General features: G+C 36.8%; 1 protein-coding gene across 1 annotated transcript in view; it reads right to left on the reverse strand.

The window, feature by feature from the left end:
- LOC126470628 (endoplasmin) overlaps positions 1–17817 on the reverse strand; it is a 31513-nt gene extending 13696 nt beyond the window's left edge. Inside the window, exons 1-13 of the mRNA XM_050098595.1 lie at positions 17650–17817; positions 17198–17281; positions 16780–16940; positions 16572–16688; positions 15082–15283; positions 14865–14994; positions 11770–11881; positions 5900–6096; positions 5153–5342; positions 2115–2258; positions 1768–2031; positions 1303–1548; positions 941–1211 (exon numbers count right to left, since the gene is read on the reverse strand). Of these exons, the coding sequence (XP_049954552.1) occupies positions 941–1211; positions 1303–1548; positions 1768–2031; positions 2115–2258; positions 5153–5342; positions 5900–6096; positions 11770–11881; positions 14865–14994; positions 15082–15283; positions 16572–16688; positions 16780–16940; positions 17198–17281; positions 17650–17695 (2164 nt within the window). The 5' untranslated portion in view covers positions 17696–17817. The remainder of the gene's footprint in view (positions 1–940; positions 1212–1302; positions 1549–1767; positions 2032–2114; positions 2259–5152; positions 5343–5899; positions 6097–11769; positions 11882–14864; positions 14995–15081; positions 15284–16571; positions 16689–16779; positions 16941–17197; positions 17282–17649) is intronic.
- Positions 17818–18320: the final 503 nt, after the last annotated feature.

Consider the following 18320-nt stretch of genomic DNA (forward strand, 5'->3'; position numbering starts at 1 on the left):
CTGGTTGTGGTGACACTTATCTGTAGCTTAGTCCATGGCCTAGGTTATGGTGGATTAAGACAGTTTCACTCTCAAAAGTTACATGAATACTATTTGTTGCCACATATCTTCAAAATATTAAACAAATCACTAGACTGTGGTTAGGCTGGGACCTAACAGCTTACAATAATGACCTTTGTTATCAAAATATTTTCCTATGTCTGCCAAACGAGTTCTGATTTTGGAGGTAATGATATAATGATGAAAGAGAATGACAATATTCCTTTGAAACATGTCTGGCCACTGCTCTTTCACTGACTGTGTAAACCCAGCAGCTGATAGACCCTCTTTCCTTCCATTCACACCTCATGTCAAGCACTGGGAACACTGCCACACATAACATCTAAGTATGAGACTAGTTGTAATCTCTATTTTTACCACACACTTTTCATGCTAAGATATCCAATCGGCAAGCAGACCTAGAGAGCTCTGCACTTATTTTGCTAGTTTACATGTCAGCTTCAGTACCCACCTGCTCTGAAGATAATCATCCCCCCACAGATCACACTATTTACAGCATTCAGTCTTACTATCAGCAACTAGTTTGTATCCATAGATTCCTATGTCAAACCATAGCCTATTCTACAGCAATGCAAGCCCTTTTTATTGCTATTAAATCCATCTTTAATGACACCACCAGATTCCTCTCACTCTTCTTCTCTCCCCCCCCCCCTCCCCCAAACACAATTCATCTTCATTTGGAAGAAGACAGAAGACAGTTCCATTAGCCTCTATAGCACCAATATTTTGTATGTACACCACTACTTACAGATGATTTTGCAAAGCCTGTAGCAGGAAAAACATGTACAACAGTGTCAAATCTACTTATAGTCCAATAAAATTAAAGAAAGGAAATTACCCTAACAAACAGAGCACCTATAAGCATTTAAACTACTCTTACCTGTACGGAACATCATCAAAGCCATATCTTTGGCAGTGGGGTCACTAGGATCCTCTTCAACTCTCCTCAGAAGTTCCTTGATCAAAGGATGGCGTGGATTGACTTCCAAAGTTTTCTTCTGGTTAAGATAGTAGCTTCTCTGTGGATCATCAGACTTTTGATGAGCATTAGAAATAGCTAAGCGTTCCATATTTCCAGTCCATCCAAACATACCCGCAACCAAAGCACAAGGTGATCCAGACAATCTCTCCGAGATAGTAGCCTTCGAGATCTGTAAATTAACCAAGTTGTTATCTCAAGACTAAACCTTGTGAACTGTACTAGAAATGAAGAGCTCTGCAATATTAAATAGAGATAATTACCTGATCTTTAAGTACTTTATCATTGAGCCAATTTAGGAGAGGCTCATATTGCTTCTTTATATTTTCAAGTTTCTCTTTGGATTTTGAATCTCCAGAAAGAGAAAAACCTTCTTTGGCCACATTTTGGAACTTCTTCCCATCAAATTCAGGCAGTGCAGATATACAGTATTCATCCACAGCTTCTGTCAAATACAGAACCTCATACCCCTTCTTCAATAAACGTTCAACAAATGGAGAATCTTCAACCTGCAAAATAATGTGTACCTTATAATTAGTAATAGAAGAATTCTGCTGTTGCAGCAACAATGATAGTGGTGAAAAGGTAACCCACTAATTCATGTTATGACAACATGGCAAGACAAGAACATCATAAGGAGAAGGAATTGTACTGAGGTTTGAAGTCTCAGCAACAATGAGGTTGGTACTGTTTTCCCTTACTATTAGTGCTGGTTAGTACAAGTTTACCTCTTTACGATTGGCTCCAGCAATGTAGAAAATCTGTTCTTGCTTCTCCTTCATTCGGCTCACATAGTCAGACAAAGAGGTCATTTCAGGTCCATGGGATGAATGGAACATAAGCAGCTTTGCTAGCCTTGTACGGTTGGAAGGATCTTCTATGACACCTAGTTTAATATTTGTGGAGTACTCTTTCCAGAATTTCTCATAATCTTTCTTTTCAATTTTCTTAAACATATCCAAAGCCTTGCGAACCAGTTTCTTCTTGATTACCTTCAGGGAAGGAAGAGTTAGTGATAAATTTCAATGGACAAATCTAAGTGGAGTAACTAGTATCTGATGTACTCTAGACTTACTTTGATAAGTTTATGCTGCTGAAGCGTTTCTCTGGAGACATTAAGTGGCAAATCATCAGAGTCTACTACACCCTGAACAAAGTTCAAGTAATTTGGCATCATATCATTGAACTCATCGGTGATGAAAACACGTCTCACATACAGCTGAAAAATTAAGGAGTACTGTTAATATATTGTCTTAATTGTATTGAATAAAAACAGGTTTTTGCTTACCTATCTTTTATGATTTGTATTAAAACATGATGGCACATTTTTAGGATAATTTTGTAGCATAACCTCTGTCCCGCACTTCATAGTGGTTTGCAGTACTGGGACAGATGGAGAAAGCCAAAATGAGAAGAAAAAATGCCATCCAAGGGCAACATCTGAATAAGTTTCAAGCAAAATATGTATGCATAAGTGATAACAGCATGCAGGTAAATTAGGTTACCACAAAAATGTAAACTGAACATTCGGTTGTTAAATTCTTCATATGCACCATTTTAATAATCAGGAGAAATTTTGGAGGTGTAATGGTGGTTATCCAACACATGAAGCACAAAGCAAGTTGCACTGAAATACTGAGATTACAAAGCACTGATTAAGATCTAAAAATATGATTAAGTACATTCTGAATCTCTAGTCTAAAGAAGAGCAATACGTCAAATAATATGTGAGAAATTTGTTTATGAATATGAGGCATCACAAACTCTACCAAACAAATAGACACAAAGGTTTCCTAAGATGTTCAACAGTGACCCTTGTACCGAGTACATGTGAACTGTTACCTAATACTAAATGAAGTATGTAATGAATTGATATGATGCTTCATTGCAGGTGTACCTTCTGATAAGGAAAGAATCTTTGTCTTAGGCACCCAGCAGGGTAACTGTAGGTATCAAATACAAAGCTATTAACAGAACTGTAAGGGGGAAATATGGGATGGGTCGCTAGCAAATATCTAACCTTTTTACTATGCCTACAATGGACAAAGATAGAATTTTGCACTCTTCTATATCACAAAGTGAAGTAGAGTTGCACCTAAACACTGAATAAATGTGTGGACTTAAGATGATGGGGAGTAGGGGTGGGGAAAAGGCAGTTGGGGAGGACCAGTATAAATGGTGTTAGTAAATGTGAGGTATTAAACAGTGGAAGGAGATGGGGAAGAGAGAATGAGCACACAGTTAAACATTGTCTGTGGATTGCAGCACTCTCCTGCTATTTTTATGTTAAAATCAACAGTCTAGATCACAATACTCTGTTTATTTACCAGTTTTGTCTTGCATTACATAAGTATTATTGCAATATCAAATGTAGATTTTAACCTAAAAATGAACACAGTTGAGATGGTTACTTGCATCAATGAACTGATCCATGCAATTTCCACCCAAGAGACATTCAATGACAATTCCTGATAAACCTATGAAAATTTGTCTGCTGTATAAAACTGTACCACTAATATTTGTAAAACTAATGGGTTAATTAAAACACTGGAACTCTGTTGCTGAATGAAATTACTTACGAAACAGCAATGTGGAAATTAGATACTATCTTTGGACCACAATAAATATTGGTAACAAAAGAATGTAGGTTCTGCATCCCCTTCAATGTTATTTTGTGCATTTACCCATCTATAGTGCTTTTGTGTATCCCCCTTCATCATCATCATCATCATCATCATCATCATATCATCATCATCATCATCATCATCATCATCATCAAAATACTGTGAAAACACCTGTTTTTAAGCATGTTACTGCTGAACTTTGGCAAGAGCCAAACAATTGGATTGATTTACTATTTCACTTTATTCCTTAAACATCTCTACTCAACACACTGCAAAAAAATGAAGTCCCTGATGTACACTTTCAGAGCATTATGTCTCAGTCACTATAGCCAACAGAATATGTTATCAGCAGTCACAGAATTTGTTCACTGAGATTATGTTAGTACTAAGGACTGAAGAAATTAATATTTTTTGATATGATGTGAATCCTGACAAAATGTGAAAAGGCAAAATTATCTAATAGATGCTACCTCAATGTATTGTATCCTTTTTTTTACCAAAGATAGTCGAAGTTTTATTTTAATGTGGGTAACTGAAAAAATAAAAAGTGAAAGGCAAAGGTCCCAAGTTCAAGTCTCTGTCCGACACACAGTTTTAATCTGCCAAGAAGTTTCATACAAGGCACTATTCTCAATTGCCAAGCTAATTGTGGACATCAGAGTGGTCTGTATAAGATACATGCCGTGTCCCGCACTGTAGTATTCAGTCATGGGACCTAGCATCTTACAACAAAGAAACACTTGTCTGCTAGTGTAAGTTCAAAACCTGATATAATTAGGACATTTTAAGGAACAGGTTTTGAGTGGTGGGAGTTTTTAACTGTGGCTGCACCAAATACTACTAGAGGTCAGTCTAACTACATAAGTTACAATACACTGCCAAACTCAGCAAGAAAATGTCTAGTGGCCATTCTCTAGCTCATTGTCTTTTCTTAGTTTGAAATATATGAAAAGACTAGTCTGCCACAGATTTCAATCACAACCCTCAACACCAGAAGAGATCAGCATTCCCTGTATCAGTTCTGCTTTTGCAGAACTTAAGTGCAGGACACTGCCCTGTCACAGAGGGAGGTGTGGTTGTTTCCCCACTTTTTCGTTCATTTACACCTTTCTGACAATATATAGTGCTTGCACTGTACACTGTAGTCACAGTGAAACAAAACTTGTTGGCATATGTAGAATGTTCTTTACAAACTACATACAAAATTTTTGGCAAGGAGTTCAGTAGTACAAACAGAGAACGACATCAAAGCTGCTTTGTTATTAATCATTTTCAGCAACAGGCTCCAGTATTTCTGTAGCCCTGTTATAACTATGAAAACAAAATTTAAAAACTTACAGCAGATAATCATCCTAGTATGTGTAACAAAGAATTGGCAGCTGAAAATTTTATGTTAATAAATGGCAGAGAAACAGGAAGATCACAAACAGAAGTGAGAATCAGAAGCAGGAGCATGTTTTGTAGTTACAATATGACATAATTCACTAACCTTGATATTGTCAGTCTTTGTGCCGTATCTATTGAAACTTTCTCCAGGCTGTGTCTGGGGTACAAACAATAACGATTTGAAAGTAACTTCACCTTCTGCTATGAAATGGATTTTTGTTAATGGATTCTTCGTATCCTTAGTGAGAGACTTGTAAAATTCATTGTATTCATCATCGGGTACATCAGCTGGCCTGCAATTTTAAACAATTTAAGCATCATTAAATATTGTTTCATGGGCTTCATTAGAACAGCAGTTAAAAATGAACACAGGATTTGTTTGTTACACTTAACAGCCAAGAGCAAAAATGTGTAACATTAAACATTGTTCAAGATTTTTCCATTTTAAAGAAACACTGTTACACTGCAACACTGTGTCAACATATAAATCCAAGGCTAATGTACACCTTAGACATATTCATGAAGTTGATTGTTTCTTTTCTCCCTGGCCAAACCCGTTTTTGTAATTGGAAATAAAAACAGGTGTTTTCAGGGAGAGTCCTATTACTATGTTAAGTAGAATACTGCCACAGTTAAAGGTAGTAATTGTAGCAAATGAACAACAAATTATTACCTTCAATGAAACAAAAATTATAGAAGCATCACTACTCAGCCAAGAGCTGCAGGTGACTCTTGCACTTACAATATTTCATAATATGACAGTGATTTTGTACAAATTGAGAACAGTAAGATGCTGAGTGTTTCACGTTTTACACTAGTATGGTAAAATAATAACTTTATAAGTACATACTTTCGAGTCCAGATAGGCTTATTATCATTTAAAATTTCCCAGTCCCAAACAGTTTTATCAACTTTCTTTGTCTTTGGTTTTTCTTCAGACTTTTCTTCTTCTACTTCAGTATCGTCATCATCTTCTTCCACTTCATTTTCTTTCTTTTCTTCTTTTTCTGCCTCATCTGGTTCAACTGGTTCTTCAACTTTGATTGTCTGAAAATATAAACTGAAGTAAAATATTCTATACACCAAAAGCCAACCAATCAGGCAAGTGTTTTCTCCATAAACTTTATGAATGTTTGGTATTGATCTACTAACAGAAGACAACCAAATATCTGCAACAAAAATCTGTACAGCATGGAACAGGGCTAAACATGCAAGTACGACATGGAGCTAATGACATTCATGTCGTACCGAAAGGTAAAAATGAACAGCAATGATACCTGGAAAAATACATTGCCCTGAACTGCATATCTACCTTATGAAAACAGTCTTCAAACACTGACAGTAACAATTTCATCAAATTTTGTAAGCAATGAAAATAACTACATGAACAGCAACATTCAGACCTCAGAGACAATGGAAGGTACATGTAATCTGCCATTACACTGTACACTAATCATATAAAACAGCATCTTTTGGTAATTTACAGGGACATGAAGATATTGTTTTATTGAATGGCCAATTTTGGCTAATTTTTGTATAGTTTGATTGCTTATTTTTGAAGTACCCTATGTTCCTTGTTTTTATGCAATTTGCTTTTCAGTTTTACATTTAAAATGAAGATTTACTCATCCCTCACATTTTGGTATCACAGACCACATTTATTTAAATTAATGAAAAAATAAATCATTTATGTTCAACCCTTAAAATCTAATCAATTAAAAGTAAAATAGATCTGCTACAACACTCCATTGTCAAGTTTTTCAAAATAAACCCATAACTTCAAAGTTCTCCAACATTATGCTCCTGATACATTAACACCTCACAAACAGCTGTCTGCTCTCTGTATTTGTCTTCAGAACAATAAGACATTTGACAATGTCCACATTACCTGGTGGTACGCATTACACAAAATTTTGAATCAAGTTGTCTGTTTAGAATATCTACATGGTCGAGACCTACCACCCCAAATACACTTAAGAGCCTCTGCCATGTCAGCATTAATAGAGTTCATCACTATCACTCCATGGCCAAAACAAGAATTCTAACACTCATTTGCATGGATCTGTGGTCATTCAAGTTGTTAGCTTTGTTTGTAGAGGCAACTCAGTATGTTTCAGTTTTTCCTTCACCTCTGCCTGAAGTATTTATCCCATCTCATGCTGGTTTCAATGCCATAAATTTATTTTTCCACAATAATGAAGGAATCTTAATTTGGTACACAAGTAGTAGTGTTTTCAGTGATTTCACATTTCCCTGTTTCAGACCATACCTAAAATAATGCACCAATTATACTGCAAATTTTTGTATTATGCAATTATAAATACTGAAACTTTGTTGAGAGCTATATTGTACCTACTCCCTCCAAACCCGGAATTTTTCTTGTTGTATCACACTGATTTGTCACATAGCTCTATGTCTAGTCTAGATTAGGTTGAACAAATGAATGGTTAGAATTTAATGTCCCATACACAGCGCAGTCATTACAGATGCACAAGCTTGGGTTATGAAAGGTGGGGAAGTAAATCAACTGTGCCGTGCCGTACCCTTCGCAAAGAAACATCCTGACATTCGCCTGGAGCGATGTGAGGAAAACAGGAGATAACTTAAATCTGGATGGCCAGATAGGGACATTCACTATCATCCTCCCAAATGATAATCCAGTGCGGTAACCATTGCACCACCTCAATAGATGAATCCAGTTGTGATGTGTTGCAGCATAATGTGAGTGCCAGGCTGTAATATCTGACATCTTTAGCATAACATTGTTTACATCTGTGCCCCATTTAAACTATTCCCATATTTAACATACTTTTTGTCAAAAACAAGCTGCAAAGTTCATTCAGGGAAAGTATATTTGATAATGGACAATTCTCCAATGTGAGTCTTTATTCATATACATATCATAAATAAACTACAAAAACTTCAATGGAGTCCATTACATGACTTACTACAAAGCCCACCAAATACACCACTTTAGCTCCACAAATACATAAATCATAATGACACCTGCTCTGTTTGCTTGTTATCAGCAAATCATTGTACAGTATACGGCACGCAAGCATGTTTCTGGTGGTAAGAAAGACCACTGAAGTTTATTTTAACATGTAGTCAATATTATTATTATTTATTTTGCGACTACAGTTTGTAGTGACAGCCAGATATGTTGTGTACCCCAAGATCTAAGTTATGTTGGCAAGTGGTAAGTGGTTTGCAAAATGGCAAAACCAATGGAAGTTATTGTGAAGCAATCAATTTTACTATTAATGCAGCCTGATTTAAATTCTTCCTTGTGTCATATGTAATGCTTTTGTGATATGTGCCTTGTCCTGTGGGTGGCTCACAGAAGCTAACGCCACGTAGACTTACTGTCTGCAAAACTTAAATGCTCTATTTGAGAGTTTTCTTATTTTTGCTTGAATGCTCTCCAAGTATGCAGTTTAATTGGGGGTGCCAAATTACAGATCTCTCCATACTGTGTCATTTTTGGTATTATTTGTTGCACAATAGTATTGGTCAATGTGACATTGGGGATTAAAGCTGTTCCCAGAAAAAGTTTGTTGGCAGTAGGGTATTTTTGTTCGATGTCACATAGTATGTTACATCAGAAACAAACAGTCAAAATCTCATTTTGGTGCTTACAAATATTAGCAAATTGCCCTCAAACCTTTTGTTACTGGAAAATGTCAAATTTTGCGACACTATGTAAAAGCACCACTTTTGCACAATCCCACATACAAAAAATTTGCTATTGTAAAAGTTTTCTCGCCCTAGTAAAATACATGCAGTGTTGAGTGCAAGTTCTGTATTCACAAATTTGTCATTCAAAAATTAGGGGGTAGTCAAGCATTCACAGTTTAAACTACTTTTGCCGCGGTCAATGTTTTTGCATTGTTTGCTGAAGTTTCATACAAACTTATTTTCAAGAATAGCAAACAACACTTGTGTTCAAATAGGCAAAGATTTCCCACTACACCGAAGCACTCAATATCATATCAATCTCGCTCGAAAAATCATATGCTATTTGACTTGCAGCACTGGTGCGAAGGATAGCCAAGACACTCTGAACTAAACAATATAATGCTCTGCTTAAAAATTGATAGTGTTACGAATATGGGAGGAAATGGCATTAAATTCTATCAACTTACAAACTTTTGTTATATTTGTACAGGTTTGCAATGAAAGTATCCATTTATCTAAGGATACCATATACGCAGATTTATGCTGCTATTTAAGCAAGGGTGACTTTCAAACGCAAAAATGTTGTTCATCAAAAACTTACTCGATTCTGATCCCAAGTCAGAATTTTATTTGGTTATAAGAAACTTCGACGATTTACCAAGTGGGTTACAAATGAGAATCGGTGACTTCACACCTTGGAATATGTTACCAGCTTTAGAACAAGATGATATTCAGATGGAATAGGAAGAAAATTAATCAAAAATTGAATGCTTAACAAACAAAAATCACATTAAACTGACAGCAGTTGTTATCAGAAGAATAAATTACGGCAGAAAGACCCCTTGTGGATACAGTACAAACAGATGTCACTAGATCACGGGATGAATGGAAGTTTGAGAATTGGACTGAATCTCGATTGTGATCTTTGATTTACATACTAGTTACAGTCACATAATACCTGCTCCCTAATAGATATTTCTGTCTGTGCCTCACTGTTGCTCAAGCACAGCACTACCATATGGCTGGAAGGGAACAATAGCACCAGCTTGGCTGAGAAGGGAGAACTACAACAAGAATTTTTAACTTTGGCTTTTATCATGTTTAAACTGCAGTCTGCTTGAATCCATTTTTACTTGGAATCAAGAAGACTTTAAAATTAGACAAATACTCAACAGCCCACAGTACTGCAGGAGATGGTACAAATATAGACTGGAGCTAGTGGCATGCTTAGGTACTTCGTGCAGCAATTTTGTTGACATCCATTATGAGAAATGTGTCAGTTGTTGGTTCTACACAGCCAATAAGAAATTGGTGGGCATACAATGTGCTCAGAAGCAAGAGATACTGCAACATCACATCAGTACTGTATCGAAGCACAATCTATTTACTCAGGAAAAAAAGCTGTAACCTCAGGTCCCACTGAAACCACCTCAGATATCTCAAAATATTCAGAAGAAACAGCCAAATATTTGTGACAATGAAGATTTAAGTTTCACAGCTGTCCTGTTAGGACGATGATTTAAAGGTGATGCCACATATGACATGCTAGCTAAACAAAAATGCAGTGAAGATAAAAATTTATGTAAACAATTTTTTTGTTTGTTTCTCCTTGTATAATCAAAATGCAGAAAAATGAATAAAGTTTGGAATACATGTAACAAACTTTTTAGGCAGATGCCTTAAGTCGATGAAAATTTGTAATTTTGGTTAGTCAGAATATGCTAAAAATATACGTTTCCCAAGGAGCCTCTTGGAGAGAGAAAAAAGGGGTCTTATATTCAGGGTCATCTTATACTCCGGTAAATACAGTATACAATGTTCACTGATGTATTAAAGTAATAATGCTGGTTAAAGCTGAAATTACCCAATCATCGACATATTTTATTAGAAAAACTAATGACAATGGGTGCTTAGCAAGCATGCAACTGTGTGAAATATTGACACAAAGAAACTGAAGATATTAGCTTCCAGCATACAGTGACATATCAATGTGTCAAGTTGAAAAATTGGGGCTCAAAGCAGGGGACCCAAGTTTGAAGCCCAGTTCCGCACAAATTTTCAACTTGCCCCATTAACGTAAGTCAATACCCACTGGCAGCTAAAATCTTATTCTTTTGTATCTTGATTCACTGTGGCTGCAAGAGCAAAATTCTTGTCTGTTCTTCAGCTATGTCCAAAAGAGATCACAGATATAAGAAATATTACTATATCCAGAAACACCTTAACTAAAAGTCAAAATACACATTACATACATTTTATTCAGACTAACAATGAGACATAGAATACAGATTAATATAATACTAAATGCCACTCAATTATTTATTATTAATGATTTTTTAAATATGAAAGTATCATCAAGCAGAATGCCCAGACAGTTTCTCCAATAATTCAGAATCTGAAAGCTACTAGCTTACTATTAAGAATAAGCAAGCACATTTCATGAAAAAGGTGCCAGTATTCAAAATACTAAGACCACAAAAAAGCATGGTTTTAGAATGAAACAAAGGAACAGGAGTACACTGCCCGTCATTTTTAAGCTCAGTACAACTTGCTACTTGAAACAGCAGGGCAGTCCTGTGATTACAATGTGTATTTTGCACAACTTGAGACATCTCTTGATGAGATCTAGAAACTAGCATGCATGTAGTGTCGTGTGACAAAGGGCTGATTTATGTAACTTCCAATTTCACAGCAAACCCATCCTGTTAGTAGTAGTTTAGCAAAATTACTACTGTTCTGAAACTGTACATTTTGCCAATGTTGATTCTAAAATGTGAACAGTTACAGAACAGTGCTCTATAGGAAGGAAGTCAAACTTATGCAACAAGCCTAACAGTGGTAACACTTGTTTGTTTATTAGCCGTGCATCATGTACATGAAAGAACATATGACATAAGGTGAGAGAAAAAAATTAAACTTCATTAAGAATATATTATATTCAATAAAATTTATGAGCCATTCCAGATTTGTAAAATATCCTTCAGTGAAATTTCATTCAAGTTAAACTGAAATTCACATAATTCAATGTTTCTGTAAACTTACTTTGCTTGTCCAAAGATAGATGGGGAAGTTAATGAACTGAGAATATTTCTTCACAAGGTTTTTAATTGTATCCTGTTCCACAAAATCGAAGGCTTCCTCTTTCAAATGAAGGCTGTAACAGACCAGAAGAATTATTTATACACTAACGGTTCCCTGTAGTACCTTGTGGTAAGATTTTATGTAATGCAATTTGCAGGCACATATCTTACAGTGTCACAGCATTAACTGCAAACTGATTCAGTGTCTACTCATAACACTTAACATACTATTATGCTACAGCAGCAGATCTACTGAATGTGTGCGCTCATAATAGAAAGTGTTCAATTATAATAAGTTATCATCAAGGTGACCTGTCTCCAGAATTCATTGTAACAGGCACAAAACAGATACTGCCTTAGTACTTTCCTCAAGTTAAAATTGTCAATAATCATATGTTAGGAGTACACATCACTGCAGTTTACAATACATGCAAAAAATTATGAGGTACTTTCGTCCTGCATTACACCATTTGTCACATGCTACTGTAAATGCAAAGTTCCAGCCAGTAAGCTGCAGTTGCCTGTTGAAGCATCCATTATAACAATTTAAACAAAGCCTATGAGAAAGCAAATAATCTAAACTGGATACAGTTGGCAGTAATTTGAAGCTCATTCTTCCAGAAAAAGTATCCCATTCACCAATCACTTTGTTACTTCCTCTAGTAAACTACAAATATGTTTACCATCTTTAAGGAAGAAACCTATATCAATAAATACATTGTGTCAAACAACTGGTAAAAATGAGAATTTAGTATATTATCCTCCTCCTCACCCCTCTCATCGCACTTTCATTGAAAGCAGAGGAGAAATGGCCACCTATACACCTCTTGATTAACTCCAACTTCTACGAACTAGTACTACCCTCACAATATGAATGTATGGGGCTGTTATATGCTCCTTCAATCATTTTGTGACGTGCAGTATACTAATCGGACAACAAAACTCCTTGTGCATAAGACAACTGTGTGACCAGCGTTAGCATTTGTAGCTGAGCACAAAGATGGAGCAATTATAAGCTTTGAGAAGAAGGTATTCAGACAATCTTCTGACCCGTGCTGTAAATTTAATTTAAAAAATCCACACTTTAATGAACTGCATGTGACCACTGTAATAAAAAGCAAAAGAATTGAATGGATGGATGGCAGTGCTAGATGGTAAGCTACAAGGTATGATACCCTTTGGTTAACCAAAACTCAGTCAGATGGTGTCCAAGACCTGGAGACCTTGGGATTCAGTGAAAGTATGACTGGCAACGGAAGCCAACAGATGATACGAACAAAAACAATGAACCTACTTCTGTTTGTGTGGTTAATTAAATAAACGAGCATGGTAACAGTTTACCCTACCAATAGATTTTAGCTCAGTCATAGCATTATTTTCCATATCACTTTCGTGGCTAATAACAGCTCACCATACACAGTGAAAATTTTAAATCTCCACTTTTTCCAGCATATTTGTAACCAAGCTAGCAACACTATGTGTCCAGAAAGAGCTGGGCAATGTATTACACTTCCTCCTACACGTTTCACAAAATGGTTGTGACAAGAAAATTAGAGAGCTCGTATGGAACTTCACTGATATTCTGTGTCATTTGTGAATGGAACAGGAAAGGGGGGAAGTGGTATCAGAAGCTCTCTCCACTACACACTAATGTGGTTAGTGGAGTGAAGATGTAGATGTGAATGTAAATAGCTTCCTTTACACTTTCCTTGAATTAATATAGTTAACATCAAGATATGGTAACTACAGCCAACTCTAGATTGTTGTTACAGCTGTAAAAATGTATAGGGGGCAAGACAAAAAAAAAAAAATATGAACACCAAGATCACAACACATTACCATGTTTAATGCAGTGCAGGTAAATCACTGGCATTCAAAATAGTTTCCAGTCCTCTCTGAATGGACAGATAATTTTCAAGGGCATCTTATACCATTCTTCCTGCAAAATAGTGGCAGGTTCAGGTAACGATGACAAATGGGTGGGAATCGTGCACCATTCTCTCCAAAATTGACCCCCAGAGGCTAAATAATATTGAAATCAAGAAACTTGTGGATAGGAGAGAGATGATACTTCATTATACTCTCAAAACCAGTCCTGGATGATGATATCTGAACAGTGGCCGTGTCATCTTTAAACACACCTCAACCACTGGGAAACAAGCACTGTACGATCAGATGGACCTAAAACAACCCAAAATGGTCAATTCTTGGGAGTAATGCGACCTGCCAGGGTAACAATAGAGCCCATATCATTTAACCCCATCATCATGTTTCACTCCTGGGGCAAACTCTGCCAAAAGTTGGGAATGGTGAAACAATAAGCATCTGACCAAATAACCCTTCTATTGCTCCATAGTGCAGGTTTCATGGCTTCAGTACCATGTTTTCCTGTTAGCTCGCCCTGCAATTCCCAGCTTATTTGGCTCCCTTCATGTTCTGCTGCCAACAGGATTCATGAATGCAACATTCTATTCAGCAGTCCCCTTGTTTTTCCATCACAAACCTCCTTAATGACTGCCTGTCATCACTCAACACATTTTTCCAAATTGTGAGTTAGTGAATGACCGTTCTTCCACTTTTCCTGTAAGTAATAAATTTTCAATATGGTGCCTCTTTCAACACTGAATATTATGGCTACCATGGTTACAAGAACACCTACAATACAAGCACCAACAATATGCCCACAGCCAAATACATTTAGCTCTAACATAGACAACTACACAAAATGCTGTCCTGACAACTCACACTTTGAATGCATTTATGACATTTCACATGTGCCATTTGTGGTCAAATACAACATTGCAACCTGCAGGCTTGGCTAGAAACTGCTTTTATGTCCAAACTTCCATTTATTGTGGTGTTTCCATATTTTTACCCAACTTATGTATATAGCCATCAGCCCTAAATACTTAAAAGTACAATAACTTATCTGACCCACTTATGGTCAGTGCATAATCAGTTAATATAAACATGATTTTCTGTGCACCATTTCTTGCAAGTCAATATACTTCTTTAATAATATCTTTCCAAACATACACCACCACCAATATAACACACCTGACTTGAGTTCCTCTCTTTAGTGTGTCTCCACGGGGATCTTCAACTATACTGAAGCTCCCAGCATCAGACTCCCAAATGTACTGCTTGTCGTCATTGTGCTTGGTTGTCACAACAACTCTATCAGCAACTGAAAATATGGAACAACATTTTATTAGCACTAAACTCTGTCCAAGGTACCGAAAGCAGGCTATAACAGTAATGTACAGCAATATACCCAAGAATGAAGAGTAGAACCCAACACCAAACTGGCCAATCATGTCATTAAGATCCTGGGCACTGGTGGTAGCATCCTGCATTTTGCTGAGGAAATCTGCAGTTCCAGATTTTGCAATTGTTCCAAGATTATTGACAAGATCATTCTTTGTCATCCCAATCCCTGTATCAGTGATATGTAGTATATGGTTCTCCTTGTCAGCCTGAAAATTTGAGAGCCACCCAATAGAACACTTTAGATAATACTAACACAGAAGAAATATAGGACATCAACAGACATCTTAAGACACCTGACGGCACAAATGCTGCTTACTTCACATGACAACAAAGCCATATGGGCAGAAACTCCTAACTAATTTTGACAGCTTGATATTTTCAATAGAAATTGAGTTCCAATATTACTCTTGCATTTGCTCACTTGAAACAAAATTCACCTCACTAATATAGACCATTCTGTGAAAGTTTTAAGTTTCAAAGGTTAGGAACAGCAATATACTAGCATTTTAAATAACACAAACCTGAAAATTTTAGCTTTTTTCTTTGAATGTAAGGGCATTTAATCACAAAATTCAATTAAACACATTCAAGCTTAAGAGCTACAATAGAGCCAGTGAGAGACACTATTGGTTGATAACATATTTTGGACACCTAATGGGATGATAATTTTGTATAGCCAATGAGATGTCCAAGTGATTCTGCACATCTAAATTGAAAATTTGATGTTCTTCAGACTAAATTGAAGCCATTCTCAATATTCTGTAGAGAACATTAATAGTTCTACAGGTTTATTAACACTACCTTAAACTACCCCCACTGCAGTTTGTTACAATTAGCTGCTAACACACCCTCAACATATCCACACAACCTCACTAACACTGCCATTGTTGCACCATGAAACACACACGTAATTCATACTGTATCTTGAAGCAAATGAAGTGTGAGTGTGTGTACACACAACAGCAGAATGAGGGAGTGGAAGGCTGAGGCTGGCTGGAATAGCAACCAGTTTACACACACACACACACACACACACACACACACACACACACACACACACACACACACTCACACACAGAGAGAGACCGACCTTACGGAAATCTCTACCAAACACATATTCCACACATTTGTCATATTGCTAGATTTAAATGCAGACCAGGAACCTTTTCCATAACTGCTGACAGGATTGCAATGTGCTGGTTACAGCAAGATGGGGAAGAAGGTTGATAATTTATTTCAGCACAGATTGAAAGCTTCAAATTTTGAATAAAGTTGCATATTTTAGCCTGCTTGGTATACAAGATGAAAGATGTTCATTATTACGAAGCAAGTTGTCTGCCTCCTACAATCTCAATGGCCAATTAAAACCGACTGTAGGAATACAAATTTTATCACTCTTCTCATGCCATTGCAAAATGACAAAAATTTAAATTTGGACAATGACTAGCTACTTCCTGAGCACAAAATGACAAAAACTTAATGCAATAATCTTACCTTAATTCTGATGTCTAGGTCACTCGTTGCACTCAGTGCATTAGGATCAGTCAATGATAGTAACCTAATTTTATCCAGTGCATCAGAAGCATTGGAAATCAGTTCTCTCAGGAAAATCTATACAAAAGAAGTTCTGTTAGTGTCAGCTATTACAGACCTAACTAATATACAAAGTTGCTTATATGAAACCAAAGTGTATTCCTCTCACCTCTTTGTTACGATACAGTGAGTTTATTATCAATTTCATCATTCGATTGACCTCAGCTTGGAAAGTAAATTTTTCTGCTTTTTCCCTTAGTTCCTTCAACTGAGCTACATTTAGCCCATCAAGCTTTATTGCTTCTTCTTCCCTCTGCACAACCTCATCATCTGAAAGTGAAGAACATCCACAATTATTTTCAAGAAAACGTAGTTTAGATACATGGGGGGAGGGGGTGGCTGTTGCCATGTATAGCTTCAGCCTCATTTCTGTCCTTTAAACCAAGAGTACTTCTGCATACATTTTAATTTACACAGTAGACCACAAGGGACATGTTAGATGAACACTAGATAAATTACTTGGCCGACCGATTAGTGCGAGGTGGACTCTGTATTCTGATATATGAGTAAGCGAATACTTCACATACCTGTTCTTGAAGCTTCTCTACTAGAGCCTAGGTCAGCCTCAACTGTCGTCCCTTCACTATCTTCACTTTCTGCGTAACATGTGCCTGCGGGAGAGACAAATTTTTAGCTTCTAAATTAACAAAACAAAGCAAAATTCATCGCTAGTCACATCAAACTATGTAATTAGTTGCACATGTCGGGATTGTGAGCTTTTTTCCGTGTGTATTGTGTCGTTTAAAAATCCCCAAACACAAAACTATACACAGTACATAAAACTTCTGACGCACAACTTTGGCAGTTCGCTTCAGGAATACATAACGGAAAAATCCGTGCATGGAAACGGAGTTAGGTACGAAACGAAACAGGTAAATACCGGCATATAATTTGCAAATATTTCCAGACACTCAAAAAACATGCAAACGGAACCGGCAAAATAGATTTCAATTTTCTTCCAAGAACACGAAATGCATACCTGAAAATATCAGAACACCTAACACACACAGCAAGAAGTACTTCATGCTGGCTACAATATCAAGCCCGTTTTACCATCAAACAACCAAGTTACAGCAATTTACTCCTGCTAAATGTCCATCCGACGCCGTCTCACACCAACTTCAAGCTCCAACTTAGCACAGCCATCCAATCCCGTAGTACCAACGCACGCAAGTGCAATCAATCGACGCTTCTCATTGGTCAACTGCGGCCAATCGGATATAGAAGTGTGTCCCCGGTTTTGATACATGCGTCGTAGTCTCATTGGTCAGCGATGACACGCAGATAGGAAATTTGTTTTAGCGGCTGTCAAAATAGCGAAGCTACCAAGTTCATATGATCTGTCGTCGTCATCACTTTTCGTTTTTCGGAGGGATGCAACGACATTATAGCGTTAACAGGCTTTCATGCTGTTGCAACCCACTTCCGATGCGCTTTGCTTGCCTTTCATAACCTGATGACAAAGTCGTATTCCCCTTCTTGTTGATCTTCCAGTAACAACGCATCTGCGACAAACACATAGCACTTGCTTCGAGCAAATAGCAAATATTGACTGCAGATTTTCGAATTTTAATAAATTGTCCCCTTTATGCACAGTCATTTAGTATTTAAAGTACCCATGTGGCAAGCTGCTTACAAATACGAAAAAAA

This window comes from Schistocerca serialis, chromosome 3, assembly GCF_023864345.2.
Source record: "Schistocerca serialis cubense isolate TAMUIC-IGC-003099 chromosome 3, iqSchSeri2.2, whole genome shotgun sequence".
Lineage (NCBI taxonomy): Eukaryota > Metazoa > Arthropoda > Insecta > Orthoptera > Acrididae > Schistocerca > Schistocerca serialis.